Source organism: Micropterus salmoides, unplaced genomic scaffold, assembly GCF_014851395.1.
Source record: "Micropterus salmoides isolate LMB-PRFRI ecotype aquatic unplaced genomic scaffold, ASM1485139v1 Ms_hic_scaffold_22, whole genome shotgun sequence".
Lineage (NCBI taxonomy): Eukaryota > Metazoa > Chordata > Actinopteri > Centrarchiformes > Centrarchidae > Micropterus > Micropterus salmoides.
Genome location: NW_024041373.1, coordinates 23,548,212 through 23,564,102, shown reverse-complemented (window position 1 = coordinate 23,564,102; position 15,891 = coordinate 23,548,212). Strand labels below are relative to the sequence as shown.

The following is a 15,891-nucleotide window of genomic DNA, read 5'->3' as shown; positions in this document are numbered from 1 at the left end:
ATCAATGTGTTCAGCCCTCTTTTTAGTGGATTGTTTTATAGTACGAAAAGCACACGTCTGTCTATTCTATTCAAGTGTCCCAGTGCCGGGACAGTGAGTGTGTCTGTGAGCCCATCCGAAATAACCACTACAAGACACCAGATGGTTGAGTTCCTTCTTTTTAATGTGTTAACCTGTCATCTCATAAATCTGTTACACTTCTGAACCAAAATATAGGCAATTATACAGTATGTAAAACAAACCCATTTTTATTTTACAGTATATACATTTCATAATGTGTGCATTGCATTATGAAAACAAAAGACAGAAGCTGATGCAGTAGCGACAGAACAGAGTAGACTTTTTGTGTTTTGTTTTATATTGGGAGGAGACCTGCTACACACAGCTTTTACAAATAACTCATCGGTGTCCCATTTAAAAACATCTACATATCCGGAGCCCACATCATCTTAAAACAATCCCTGTGAATTGTTTCCACACGTGATTTGACCCAGGAGTAGTTGAGGCTATAAAATAGACTTTATCATTTACGCAAAACCTACAACAGAAGGCCAATGTTGGCACCCGCTTTAAGGGATTATCACTTAAATGTGTCTATATGACAGCATAAATTAGGAGTCATTGACACATCATTCAATCCCACAGAAACTAACTTCATTATTTGGCAAAAGGGACACTTTTCTCCCCCAAAATTAAAAGATATGAACCCAATGGGAGTATATGGTATGAGATTTTAGGACTGCTTGTGTTTTTTGTTTCAACTAAATCAATACATACTTTCCACAATTTTAGATGATGAGCAGCTATGATACAGGAAGAGTTTATTCTTGGGTTTGAGATCTGAGAATTAACAAAACTTGATAATTCAAAATAAATTCAAAGAAATTGGGTGTTTTAGGAAACAAAGAAAGCCTTAAAAAAAAACATTGAGTAACCTTTAGAGAAATGTCTCATTCACTTTGTCTTTAGGGTTTTATTAACATCAACTGAGAGGACATAGACATTTTAACGAGGCTCAGAGAACATGTAACACTAACCTTATAAGCTGTTGATGGCTGTCTTTTGAATCAGACATGTTGGTGTGTTTTTCATCTAGGACATACCACGAGGTAGACTATCTATCTAAATTTGGCCATTAAACCTTTTAACAACATATTTTGGCATTACATTAAAAATGTAAAATATATGTTCTTTGACATCAACTGAGCCCTAATTTAAAGGAATGTGTGATACATTTTGTCTCAATGGCTTGTATGTTTGATATTTCTGAAATATGGTTTTTCCCAGTGCAGCACTATGTGGGTATTTTATAGAAGAAAGAAAAACGCGCACAGGCGATAAAAAGAAGACAAATAATTTATATCCTCACAGTGGATTCAAGCGCTCCAACTACACTATACCTGTTATAGCTACTTCCCCACAACAGGGCAGTAAAGCATCAGGAGCTGGAATCCAGAGAGAGGATCAATTTATCAACAAATAAACCCCATGAAAAAACAGTGAAATAGTGTGAATGGACATTGGTGTCACTGAAATTTAGGAGGGACACATGTTGGGTGAAGTAACGAAGGTTTAGATTATGACATATTCACTTTCTGCGCGGTGGAAGGAAATCAAATTTCACTATACAAAGGGGGTAATAAGAGGTCAAGGAGGAACAGAAAGCTGTTCACATTCACTTTCTTAAATTGCCAACACAGCTACATGCCCCCTTTACAACCACCTTGGTAACACTCAGCGACACGTCTATTCCATTTACTTCATATCTAGCCTTTCCTATTGTGTCAATTGGACTTCAGCTTTGTTTTTACACATTGATGATATATCAAATATTTAAATCTTCTGTATTTGTAACGCTCCATTGTAGTGCATTATTGGGTCACTTTAGGTTAGGGATTGGTGTCGAGCGGTGAAAATTTGCCAACAGACGGCAACAGAAACAGCATTTTTGTTAAACGAGAAATTTGGAAGCGCTTGAAAAATGATCCCAAATGTTTCAGCTCTGTAAAATGTGACATTTAGCGATGGTATCTGAGTTAAGTTCAGCTGAACAAGTGTTCTCTGAAGCAGCCATCGAGTGTCATAGCTTGTAAAGACTGGTAGTGTACTGCCACATGTAGACTCGACAGTGCACATTTACATGCATGTAGTGAAAAGTCACATCATTGAAGGCTGAAGTTCTCCAAATATGACTAAAATTAATAAAATATTTGGAAATGTTATTTCCCACCCCACTTTTGGGCCAGCTAACTTCTGTTCTACTAGAAATAATCATTCAATGTGTTTCATTAATTGTTCTTTATATACACATAATTATGTTAACATTGAATGGCACTGTAACCGCGTTTTTCTGTGTAAGACTTGAGAGATGTTAAATGCTAACAACATAATTGTTTTTTTATGTGTCCAGCATAGTAGTACACACCCATTTACCCACAAATCCATTTCGTTTTGGAGGCTAGTAGAATAGAACTCAGCTATGAACAGGAGTTGGGCTCTTCATTTGACTGTAAATACATTTTACCTGGCCAAAATGTGATCGTGTCCTAGCTTTATAGATCAAGCAGTATTTTAAAATGATTCTTAGTGTTTTATCCTCTTTGGAGTACCATATGGGAGGGTTTAACTGCCAATGGTTATACTCCATCCATGTGGAATTCCACATTAGTTAAATTTAATGCCAGAAAAGATGGCTAACGGCTAATATATACCAGGTTTACTGGATAAATATAAACCATTTTTCCTTCTGTGAAAATCCTTTTTTTTCTCTTGTTTTTCTAATATCTGTGTGGCCTCTGGCAGAAACACAGCTGTCACTTGTTAAAGTCCAGATCTGTAAATTATGCACTTGTATGTGAATATTCTATGTCTACGTGCGCGCACACACACACACACACACACACACACACACACACACGCACACACTGTGCATACACACATCATATATTATAATGACATCACATTTGTTTGTCAAATACCTTTTTCTCTGTGCAAATTTTTAACACCAGTGGTTCAATAAAAAATGGCATTAAAAAAAAACAAACAAAGCTTTCTGATAAAAATAGCATTAAAAAAAATAAAAAAAAAACATGAGAAACAAACTTAAATGAACAGAACTTTTAACCTCCGCTGCCCTGATGACTGTTGCTATGGTGCAAACGAGCAGGAAGATTTGATGGTGACGCATGCAAAAGGAAAATGACCAATCAGTGCTGCTTCCCGTGTTTGCTCAGTCCGATCCTGAGCTCCAGACTGTTATTCGAGTAATATGTGATTACTAAAGCTGTCCACCTGAGGAGACGGCAGGGGTCTTTGCTTCCCGACTCTCCTCACATGATCAGGGAACTAGGAAGTGAATTTACCGCCCCCGTCACTCCTCCACGCCTGTCTTTCTCTCCGTTTGTCTCCACAGCTGTACAGGGCAACTATACACACGCCTATCTACATAACCAGTCTTTTTTAGTGTTCGTCTGTCAAAAAAATACTACATTTATATTTACAACAATTAAATAGGTCAATTAAGCACTTGTGTGGTGTGGTGACGGGTATCGGAATTCGATGCTAGCAGAGGTGGCGAAGCTATTTAGTCTTTTTTTTCAATCCTTTTTTAAAAAAAACAACTAATAAAACAGGAAAGCCATCCTGGTTGTTAAAGTTACATCATGCCACAATAAATAAAGGTGTAGTTTAAAAAAAAAAAAAAAAAAAAAAAAAAAAGAGGAAGAGGGAGACAGAGGAAAGGATGGTGAAGGAGAGAAAGGTTTTCTGTGCAAGATGGCTCTTCCGTGAAGCTTTAGCGCAAGTAGCAGTAGTAGTAGTAGTAGTAGTAGTAGTTGTATGTGTAGAACTAGTAGTAGAAGTAGTGTTGAAGTCAGACTTCTGCGCTGGATGCGGTTTTCCCAGTATGCAGTGGGAAGGTGGGATGGTATCAGGAAGGATTCTGCATTGAAGTCGCTCTCGTAAGGTGCAGAGAGGAGATTCCCCAGCTAACTTAACCCATACTGGCCCCAGACCAGCGGTTTTAACCCTGGCCCCGTCAGAAATGGGTCCACACCCTGCTGCCCTACTACATCACGCTTAGCTAATACACATGTAACACTGCGGTGCATTTTGAATGTCTGCAACTGGGAATCCACATCTGCACCCACAAACGGCTTATCTCCCAGTTTCACGGCCGACAGGAGGTTGGGTGGGTTAGCGATAGGGTTTGGCTGAGTGTGTCTCCCGGTTGCTCGCTCTGATGTTTGCATTAGTGGTAGGCTGTTTAGAGAGTGTGTTTATGTGCGCGTGTGTTTGTGTGTGTGTCTCAGTAGCTGTTTTCATGGCCTGCCAGGATGTAGAGGTTGCTGTGGGCTGTAGGGTTGTCTGTGGGCCTGCTCTCCAGCACCACCACCCTGCAAGACAAACACACACACAAACAACATCCAGTTTAGCTTGAAGGGAAAGTAATATAACATTTATCAATCTTTATTTTGTCCATAAATCCAAGACAAAAGAACAGGCCAGCCTGCTTCAGCATGTTGACAAAAATAAATGCAACTCTGAGTAATATAAAGTGTGAAGACACAGTAAAGACCCAGGGTTTATTGTAGCAATGTGTACAGTTAGTCAACAACCCACACAGGACGAGATCCAAGCCTTTAAAAGCCCTGTTATTTGGAAAAAGGCAGCAGCGGGAGATGACTCTGACACTAAGCCCTTCATAAAGTACACTCTGTTTACCCTGAGGAAAACTGTGAGAAAGCTGTTAATACAGTTTTAACAGGGACCCAAAGGCTCATACACTCACACATCATTACTCAAAGGGACTCAATAACAAGACAATAGACACCAGAATTATCCAGTCCATACAGAAGTAGTTCTTGGTAAAAATGTTGTGCAGGTTTTACTAATCCCTGACACAAAACCGACAGGATTTACTGTATTTAACTTAAGAACTTCTTTTTTTTACATTTTGAGATACTGACAACGTCCTACTGTCAGTTAAAAATTGTGCTAGCATGCAGCATCAAACTGGACAAAGATGATGATTTTGGTGTCTATGCTGTCATGACTTCACAAGTTAAATCCCCAAAAATGTTGTTCAGTTTCTCAGACACACTCTCTCTTCCTCTCAGACAGTCTTAAAGCTTCTGATCCCGACAGAAAGAGGCAGTGTTTTCAGCTGGCAGTGGCCCGCGAGCAGTGACTTTACCTGGGTAGAGTGAGGCCTCTGTCCTCGGCCTCTGGATCTCTACAGTGGTCACGTCTTCAGTGATAAGACATCAGAGAAGATGTTAACATAGACCTAAATGTGTGTGTAATGTGTATGAAGGGAGGAGATGTGTATGTGTTGGGGTGTGTATGTTCTCACCTGTCTGATCCCAGTAGTCTGAAGATGCGTGTGCTGTCAGAGATCTCCTGGGTGATCTGATGAATATATAAGGAAGAGAGAAAAATAGACAGAGGGGAACAAAATCAAGGTCAGATCTGACAGGAGAAACCAGTCCAAATAAAGGATGGTACCTAAAGTTTGAAAAGAACATGTGTTGAGGATGATCTTTAAAAATAAGTGAGGAAAATAAGTGAATGTCACTTAAACACTGTGTAGACAGTCTCTGTCTGTTATATGTTCATGTCACACAGACAATAATTGCCAGAAGCCAATTGGATATCAGCCTCCTTGTTGTAACTAAGTTTTTTTCTGACAGCTATGACATCTCTCACTTGGCCAAAAGAAATGTCAACAGACCTGTGGCAAAATGGCTTCAAAGACAACATCACAGGTAGTTACTGATTCAGCTAATTAAAAATATTCATGATATATAATAATTTCTTTGATTAGTTTTTTTCAGTTGGTGTTTGTTACCATCTTGGACAAATATACGAAGGCTTCCACGATGGAATAACCGGAGGTTTTCACATTCTTCCCACTCTACCGACATGGCATGAACGCATTAATGCGTGGACTGAATGGATTTTGCTCCACATTCATTTTAACAAGGTACAGCGCAAGACCTATCCACCTCCAGTCGAATTTTGAAACTTTAAATTGTGAGGCTCTACAATGTCCAGACACATGGGAGAAATAGGATGAGAAAGACCTCTTGTTCCGGATATAAATAAATTTAATAAGCAGGAAAGGGGGGACACTGCTTGTAAGGTTAGATATTATTTTCATTATTAGCTTATACATATTTTCACAGTGTGAAGCTGGTGCAACATAAGATATAAAAGACCTAAGAGTGGGGCTGCATTTCAGTAAATGACCAGTGTGATGTTGTCTCCTGGTTGGTCGACAAAAATCGCATTAAAGTGGTGATCAGTGTACACCCTAAAAATCCTGACTGGAGCATCCCATATCAAAATGTTGCCCTATTTCATGTGATTTTGCAGGACTGAAAAATCTATCTATACTATTAATCTAATATCATGCTCCACCAATCCACTTACATTTTAGGAATCCAGCAGCTAGAACAACAGTAAAATCCTATTATAGTCTGAGATTAATCAGACTATCCAGCCACGACGCCTGGAAGCGAACCTCTTTACACGATCCAAAGGTCACCTCTACTGTGCATTTTTTTTTCCAATGAGATATAACGAGCTCAAAAACACACACACACACACACACACACACACACACACACTCCTGATCAATCTCACCTCATTGGTCTTGAAACTCCGTCCCTGCATACCATGCCTCCAGAAGGCCAGTACGCTGTCTTGAAGACAAACTGCAAAGAAACAGGGATAACAATATATATATATATATATATATATATATATATATATATATATATATATATATATATATATATGTAATTATATGTCACACAGTATATTTGGGGGATTTTAAATATTTGTGTGGCTCTTTTCTTATCTTTACCTGTGGATTCAATTTGGAAGTTGAAAGTGAGCTCCGCTGACAACTTCCTGCTGGATTTCAACCTCCCCTGGAGGTTCACTATCTTTATACACCCTGCAGAGAGGGAGAGATTGAGTCAAATTCTGGTGAACCTGTTGCAACGACCTCTGCATTCTGACCTGAAGTAGTTGAAGTTGCACAGTGCAAATGCACAGACGGGTAAAAATGTGTTAGTGTTACTCACTGTCGAGGCAAACAAGTATAGTGTCTCTCTCTAGTTGAGTGACGTGGATCACACAAGTCTGTGGTGTGTCTGCAGACAGAAAGGTGAGGGCGGAGCATTACTTTGGCCTCCAGACTGGACATAACAACATCTCAGAACAATTCAAGTGTTGTTAGTTTGACGTAACAGAGCTGGTCATGCTGTTCTCACCTGCTTCTGTGAACCAGGAGGAGGTAGAGTTGGGGTTGACGGTGCCGAATCTGACCACCTGGTTGAGTTCAGTACCTTTACTGACCGCCACACAGATCAGAGGGTAGGTCTGCTCCGGGACCACCAACATCTCAAAGACCTCCAACGGACACGGCAACGGGAAGTCGATGTTCTGTTGAGCATATGAAGAGACAGTAGGTAAGAAAGGGAAGTCCGCTATCTCTGAGAATATGGGACTACCGACATCATCAGAAAGGAGGTCAGCAGTCTGTTCTGCTAGGAAATGAGATGAGTGCAGTAGGCAGAAATCAGTGTAATATATAAAAATTATTGCCGAAACTATAGCTGAGTACTATATTTAAAAAACATTTCAATAATTTTAGAGTTTATTTTAAACATTTTCAAACTTTTTAAACTAAGAAAACCTTGGGTATTACACCAACCTTAGAAATGTGCCTTTGTATTATTTATACTCTTCATAGCCAGTGTAATAAAATAGAGGACAGGAAACACAAATGAGAAGTTTTGAAGTACAAAAACTGACCTTGATGAGCATGAACTTCTGCATGGGCTCCACCCACTCCAACAGCATGACACTGGACTGAAAGGCTCCACACAGGTACTTATGGCCTGTGTACGGGTTACGAACTGCATGGAAACAACGTCAGTTATCAGTTTGTATCTTGGTAAGACTTTGTTTGAGTAGACCCACAATTACTTGTGAAACGTTTGGATCCAAGCACATTTTGTAGATTTACAGTGTTGTCACACACTGATACTAACACTAATATTTTATTCTGTTTTTTATGGGATAACATCAGTCCCAAAAAAGTGAACCTTCCTAGTCAGAAAAAAAATATAAAATCCTCATTCACCAAAACTCACCTACGCAGCACTTTTGGCACCCTTTAGTGTCTGGAATTTTATTGGACACCGCAAACTTCCTATAAACAGACAGACAAAGAAATCAGTGTCACTCAAAAAAGGCTTTCTGTGTCGAGGTCAACATCATGTTGCACAGATGGTTCAAACTGACATGAATGTCCTGTTCTCAGTGAAAGTTATTTAAATGTTCTATAACTAAAGGGCAGATAAATAAAGAGGAATGCAGGATCACAATTCCTAAGATTGACCTCCTGCTCGGAGAGTTACCTGGGAATCATCTTATCAGGCAGCTTGTGTGTGGGAATGGCTACTGGTAACTTCTGTAACTGTCGGGCCTGTTCGAACAGACCGCTCACACTATGGGAGTACAGCTGAGAGGCTTTTCCTGGAATAGAACAGAACAGAACAGAACAGAAAAGAGAACAGAGTAGAAAGGACCAAAAGCAAAGAATGAATGTTGAGTTTAGATATAAGATGTATTAACCTGTTATAAGAATAAAACAATTTATTTAGTCAACTTCCAAACAATTCCATCACACAGACATGTCGTAGCTCACCAGATATGGAAAGAAGACAATTGTTCATGACATATAGCCAGGTACACCGCCGAGGAAAGAGCTGCGGACAGATACAGGGTAGAGAGAGAATACACATGCAGCAAATGAGCACAACAACACTGGTAGCTTAAATCATTTGTTTCAAAGATCAAAGAATGTTTGGGATTTTTTAACTATGGTTTTCTATTTGACAATATATGACTACCTCTGGAAAGTAAAAAGTGAAGAAAGAAGAAGAAAATGAAAACCATATTTTCATGAACTACATTATTATCTGTCTAATAAATGCAGAAATCTGTGTGTGTGTGTTTGTATTACAATTATGTCGAGAACTGTTCATCCAATTAACCTCACACACAGGACCCAAGGTAGTACAGTGTCGCAATTGGTGCAATTTAGACACGCAACATGTTTGAAAAAGCTTTAACAGACTACACGACTTACTGCCACAATGCAGGTTTGATATACCTTAGAAACAAATGTGTTAAAATGGAGTTTTATAAAGTTCTAAGGAAGCGCTGAATATCTAACATCTCTGCCATTGTTGTGTTGTTTCAGTCTTATAAATGCTGTATTTGAAACCATTGTGATCATTTCCAGTCTCACCTGTTCCATTGAGGTCTCATGCAGCTCATTAAGGTTTAATGTGTAGATTCCCTCTTCAGCTCCGAATATCAAATACTGGTCTGAAACATAAAAAAAACAAACATTTGACCTCTTCTTAGAGCCAACCAACAGCTCACATTAGACAACACTGAAAGGTTCCTTCAGGAGTCAGGGTAGTTTGATTCAGGATGAAGCTAATGACACATTCATTAAACTGTAAGCTGACGTTCAACACTGTATCTGGTTTTCTATTGGTTACCTCTGGTGTCCGGATTGATCCAGGAAGTGGCACAGTGGATCTTCAAAGGACAGCCGTTGAACACCTTGGAGAAACATGCCCCCATCTGCGAATGGGAGGAGATGAATCAATGCAAACTATAAAAGGTTATTTGCTGACAATTCTGTGCTCAAACCAAAATATTGATTTTCCTTCCAGGTTGTTAAAAGTTTTATCATATAAAAATTCCCGTTATCCTTTCCAATGCCACTGACAATAACGGTTTTCTAAAGGAGAGCAGAAAGAGACTGTTACTTACATGGACTTTGGGTGTAGGGGGAAGGCCATTACTGATTGGCTTCTGGGACAGACAGATCAACACACACACACACACACTCCTAGTTTATGTCACAGCACCAACAATTCTCACAATTGCAAACTTTTCCTTCCAACTGAGGGTTTTCAAACTCCACAGTGGGTGGATATTTCAGGAAGCTTACCGGAACGTCCTTCCTGTCTTTCCGTATAGGGACACTAGGGGGCATCGTGGACTGTCTGTCTGATGGACCTTCCCTCTCGCCACTGTGTGGAGAGTTCAGCCCATTACCTACAACAACAGAGACACAACTCAATGTCGGACAGAGAAACTATGACAGAGAAGGAGAGAGAGGGTTTACGGAAATATGCAGCCGTGTGTTTGAGGAAGCAAGGTGAGCGAAGACACAGAAATAAGACTCTGCTGCAGAACACCGTGCAGGCGTAGTCCACTCATACTGACACTTTCTCATACATATAGGTTGATTTCAATGAGTGCAATCACATCTGCGGGACTGAAGACACAAGAGAGTAACAAACAAACTACTGGGAGCGGGAGGGAGGGAGGGAAGGAGGGAGCAGGGTAGCAGGAAGAATACAGAGGATCAAATATAGTCATGAGCGCAGGAACTACACCACACACATAACCTGCTAGATAATGATCAATATTGGTCAATTAGGACTGGTAGATTTATCTACTCTATCAGTCTAACACTGTGGCAAACAACGGATACGCATGCCCTAATCTGTTGAAACATTTTTGGGTTGGTTTATAAAATACGAAAATAATGAGACTTTTTTTTCAATAGCTAGCATTTGGGGCTATGGACAAAAACATTTTCTGTCATGACGGGGAGAACAACACTCACATAAACACACAGCCACCAACACGTGCCAGCTGAAGGCTTAAAAGGTAACAGTTATGCTATGATTGTTACAGCATAACTGTGTATTTCTAATCTTCTAACTACAATAACCCATGTTTTCCAATGTGTTTTCTGATCTCTGTGATTCAGCTCCAAACACCACAGTAAATGTCTCCAAATACAGCATCTAAATATTTGGTAACATTTCAAGAGTAAAAATAAATTAAGAAAATAAGAAATTAGAGTTTCTCCACAAATAAAGACCAGTCAACTAACAGCCAACTTGTTAAAGCAGGACCCACCTATTCTCAATCTAGCAAAACAGGTAACAAACTCCTGCTAAGAATTTAGTTTCAAGATGACAAGGAAATGAAATATAAATTACACAGAATTGTGGCTTTTATAAAAGTGTGAAAGTAATGAAAATATTAAAGTATCTTTTAGCATGATTAAAGCACTGGAAATGTTCTGCTGTTAACAGTATGAGAATGCAGGGAATATCTAAAATATTCCAATCATACTGAATATTGTTTTAATAAGTGTATCAGAGGTATCCTCAAGGTGGAATTAAAAATGATTTGTTTCTGCTTTGGTGTTTCTATTCCTGTTCATCTTCCGTCTCTCAGGTACGGGTCTGTTATCATCAGAGGCAAGAAGTTTGCCTCAATAATAAACAAGACATACATTTTTTGAACTAGTGCTGTAATGCAAAGTTTTAATTATGATTGATTGCTGTTCAGTGGGACAGTTAAGTTACATTTATAAAGCAGCCAACGGGAACAGGGAAGACCAAATCTAATCAAAGTGAAACAAATGAAAAAAACCGAATCGATGCCGTTACACCTCTTCAAGGAAGACATGGGGGCAGAACCTGAATGAGAATGGAACTTCATTCCTGACTTATATATCAGTCATTTGTCATATCACTATGATGTGCTGTTGCCTGAGCCAGGACAATGTTTTCTCCTCTTCCTTCTTCCTCCTAGGAAGTGAGGGAAAGTGGGCAGCAGACTACTAGCTTTTGATTGATTGGATTAAACAACCAATCAGACTACACAAAAAAATGACAAACACTTATATTGAGCAGGAGCTGAAGGAACTACAAACAATAAAATCAAAATAATTCTTATTATTAATGGATTCATGGAACAAAGAAATCAGACTACAAGGACTGACTAATGGGAGACCACACAACCAATCGAAGGGGACGACAGGGTCTGCGGAGACTACCAATCTATCAAGTGGCTGCTCTTACTCTCTTCCTTCTCCTCCTCTTTTTCCTGCTCCTCTTTCACCTCCTTCAGCACCTCCCACGCCTCCTCCAGCTCCTCGTCTGTGTGAGGCGTGTGGAGCCACTCCCAGAAATGCCTAAAGCTCCCATCATCCTCTGGGGCAGAGTTTTCGACGTCCGTGCGCTTTGGGCTCTCGTTACCTAGACTACTGCGGCGGTGGGGCGGCAGCTTCGGAGGTGGGGGCCGCGGGGGAACGTTGGAGGCGGGCTTGGCGGGGCTCGGCGTCTCTGGGACTGGACAGCGTTTGATGGTCCCTCCTCCTCCTCCGCCGTCGTCCTCGCTGTGTGATTGGCTATCGTCGTGTTTTAGTTGCTGCTGCTGCTGCTGCTGCTGTTGGGACGAGCAGATCGACTTGGGCTGAAGGGAAATGCAGATAAGAGTCATCTCATTTCTGTTATTCTGTCACATTTTCAATGACATCAAGATATCCATGTAACTGAAGTTTTAAAATGAATCCTCAAATGACAAATCAATGACTGTGGCTGACAGATGCATTCAGTTGATCATACCTTGGGAGGAAGCGGTGGCGGGACCTTTGGCCTCATGATAGTGCTTGATTTACTGGAGAATGACAAGCCGGAGGATTTGAGACATAAAATAGACTAACAACACAGTTACACTGAAATCAATATACACATCTGTCAACAACCACTGAGGCTATGGTTTAACTTGCCATTTTAAAGCAGTATTATTTCTCATAAAAGAACAGATTTCACAAGAACACATATTTTAGCACCCATACTACTCTAAAAATCCTACTTATACCCATATAGGTTTAACAATCATACTGGCAGTTTCTATAAACTGCTCTTTGGTGAACATGCTGGATCACATACAAACAAAGCCGTTCAGTTGTACTGTTAAAATCTAGTTTTGAAAACTTAAATAAAGATGTGGATACATTTTCTAGGCATCCAGATCAGACTGTATGTAGTATTTCATAGAGTGATCAGATGTAAAAAATGACAAGTATAACCATAGCCTGACACTATTTGGCACTGAGACAGGCACAAGATAATGGATTTAAAAAGGTTAACCACTACATTCAAAGTGAGACTGCCACACTAGAGGTTATTAAGAACAAACACAGATGGAGCATGTGTAAAGTCTCTGAGAATCGTAGCGCTGATATTGAAAAACTGATGATACTACTGCTGCTTAAAGTATTAAAAGAGTTTCAGTTGGAAATACTAAATTACAATACTTCAAATTCAACCACTTCTCTAAACTACACTCATTCATACTTGTCTTTGTTAAAAAGACAAAACTATTTTCACAGTTTGAGTTAAAGTTGATTCTCTTGTTTGGATTAAGAGCTGCCACATTTTTAGGATTCTAGTCACCTCTTAATGCTTTAAAAATCGATCCATCATAATTTTGACTGCACTCCAGCACTACATTCACAGAGACTTTATCCATTTAGCATGACAGGCTGCAGATTTGTTGAGCAGCTTGTTAATAACTGACAAAGAACCAATAAGAACACACAACTTAAAAACAGACCGGGACTGGGAGCCAATCACAGCGAACACAAATACTAAATAACAAATAATAAAAATGATTCACATTGATTCAGTTGATGGTGGTTAACAGGTGTGTGGGCGTACCTGAATAATATAAACCTTATCCGTAAAAGCTGATCAGTAGCTGACACATCTTAAACATTCAGGGCTTGGACAGCTGAAAAGTTACAGTCTGCCTTGACCTTGAGGTTAAAGTGCGTGTTGACACCTCCAATGGCTGAGTTTTATTCAACATGCTTATAACCAGGAACCATCACACTGATTCCACTTTACACGACTAATTGGTTGCAGTTAATTTTGCAATCATTGTCCTGTGCGCGCTAAGGTCTTTGCTACTGCACTGAAAAATACTGTATATGTCTAGAAAGAACGCTCCGGTCCGCTGCAGACATTTGGCTTTCACACAATGAGGGATGAGGATGGATGCCAGATATACAGTTTTATAGAGGCAGAAGACGACAGAAGGCAGCTTGAATGTATGCGCGCACACACACACACACACACACACACACACACACAGCAAGGAGGCACACAGATGGTGATGCAAGCGGAGAACAAAAACAAGACAACAGCAAACGAGATGTCAAGGTCATGAGGAACAGTTATCCAAGCACTGAAACTACACCAGACCTCATATTTCACGCATCAAAAAAGAGCTAAGAATCTAATGAAAATTAAAAAATATAACGTGCCAGAATTTAATATGTAGCTGGGTTTACATTTAGCTACAACATACTCTAATGCTGTGGTTTTTAGCCCTACCCATGGCTAAAGTTATCCCCGGTTCCATATTAATAGCTTCCAGGTGAGTATTTAGGGTTAGGGTTACTGTTAGCTATTAAATTAAGAACGTGACAGTAGTAATACACACAGGCTGTAAACACACAAACACAGGTGGCATATGTGGCGTGATGGTGGGGTGTGCTTCATAGAGATGCGTGGATGAAACTGTGGCAAAGACAGGAAGCCTTCCGCCCTTGTCTTAACCCCATCCTCATCCTTTCCTCTTTGAGACGAGGGAGGGATGAGTGGGGGAATAAAGAGAGATGGGGGAGCCAAGGAGGGAGAGGCTTCCAGCTCTAAGACTGGGAGAGAACTTACTGAGTGTGAGTTTCATCATCATCTGCACCATCATCATCATCATCCTCATCATCCCCTAAGTGTGCCATATGGCCCCTGGGAGAGGAGGTGAAGATAGGCGGGAGAAGGGAGGGATGGGAGAAGGGGAGGAAGAGGATAGAAATAGAGGGTTGAGGTAGGGAGAGTATAAGCGGGGGAGATTAAGGGAGAAAGGGTGCAAGCAAAGAAGGTAGGAGATGACAACAGGAGGAGGAGGAGGTGGAAGAGGATAGAGGAAGAAAGGAAAAGGGGAGGGTGAGCTAAGTGAAGCTTGGTCCACAAACTACGTCTAACCCTTAAACCCTGGGCAGATCTGAAAGGACTGAACAGATCCAAACAAAAAAGATCCCCCAACACGATCAATAAATCAATGGATTTCCCATCATTTCTACACACCCGAACATCCAGGCAACAGCCACGACGTGCCGCTGATTACTTCTACAACCAGACACTTCTAAACTCTACTGTACTGTTAAAACCTATACAGTCCTTACAGATCTACACACCCCACTACAGTAAACTTAACCTCTAATCAGCAAATTCACAGCAACTTTACCGTAATTTATATCCTGTAAATTCTCAAATATATATTTATCTCATTATTTGAAGACTTAAATTAGATTAGACTTAGATGTTTTCTAAGTTAGGAATAGTTTTCTAGTTTGCCACTGTAAACTCAGCACCTCCTCCATGTTCAATTTATTTCCACAGCCTTAATTCAATCAGTACAACAGAGTCATATGATACTCACCACCCTGCTGCAGTCGCTTTTAACTTGCCGTCAACAACCGTCTAGTTGACAGTGAATTGACAAACTCTAGTCTATGAAAACTCAACACCTACTGCAGATGTTTCACAATAAAAGTCTATCAGGAAAGGGGCAACTGGAAGGTTTTTAAGGTGAAATATCTGTGGAATAAGTGTGGAGTTTCATGACAGTAGCTTAACTGATTAGAACAACAGCTTTAATTAATTAAAAGCAGTACTTCTGTAAAGAGAAATGTGACAATGAGATATACATAACAGGTAATTTTGCTCCTTCTTGAAGGTTTGTAATTGGGCCTTTATTAGTGACCAGCCTTTTATTTGTTCGTGCCAGCCACAGCCCAGCTTTTTTTGGAAACTAAGCCGTTAACTATGGCAAACATTGGTGAACAATTTATTTGAGAATTTACAGTAATAGCAAAGCCTTTCTAAAATATTTGCCTAAAGGACAACTTTTCAAGGTAGT

General features: G+C 40.0%; 1 protein-coding gene across 10 annotated transcripts in view; it reads right to left on the bottom strand.

Moving 5' to 3' along the window:
• Positions 1–145: 145 nt before the first annotated feature.
• LOC119917079 (mitogen-activated protein kinase kinase kinase kinase 3-like) overlaps positions 146–15,891 on the bottom strand; it is a 49,876-nt gene continuing 34,130 nt past the window's right edge. For 2 of the 10 annotated variants that reach the window (XM_038737176.1, XM_038737173.1), the window contains 18 exons: positions 14,643–14,717; positions 12,528–12,579; positions 11,982–12,375; positions 10,046–10,152; positions 9,865–9,906; positions 9,588–9,672; positions 9,329–9,408; positions 8,723–8,783; positions 8,433–8,550; positions 8,166–8,224; positions 7,825–7,928; positions 7,281–7,452; positions 7,092–7,160; positions 6,869–6,961; positions 6,646–6,716; positions 5,354–5,409; positions 5,195–5,248; positions 146–4,394 (listed from right to left, as the gene is read on the bottom strand). In XM_038737176.1, the coding sequence (XP_038593104.1) occupies positions 4,307–4,394; positions 5,195–5,248; positions 5,354–5,409; positions 6,646–6,716; positions 6,869–6,961; positions 7,092–7,160; positions 7,281–7,452; positions 7,825–7,928; positions 8,166–8,224; positions 8,433–8,550; positions 8,723–8,783; positions 9,329–9,408; positions 9,588–9,672; positions 9,865–9,906; positions 10,046–10,152; positions 11,982–12,375; positions 12,528–12,579; positions 14,643–14,717 (1,780 nt within the window). In that variant the 3' untranslated portion in view covers positions 146–4,306. The remainder of the gene's footprint in view (positions 4,395–5,194; positions 5,249–5,353; positions 5,410–6,645; positions 6,717–6,868; positions 6,962–7,091; positions 7,161–7,280; positions 7,453–7,824; positions 7,929–8,165; positions 8,225–8,432; positions 8,551–8,722; positions 8,784–9,328; positions 9,409–9,587; positions 9,673–9,864; positions 9,907–10,045; positions 10,153–11,981; positions 12,376–12,527; positions 12,580–14,642; positions 14,718–15,891) is intronic. The other 8 variants (XM_038737182.1, XM_038737183.1, XM_038737177.1 and 5 more) reach the window with 6 other exon arrangements.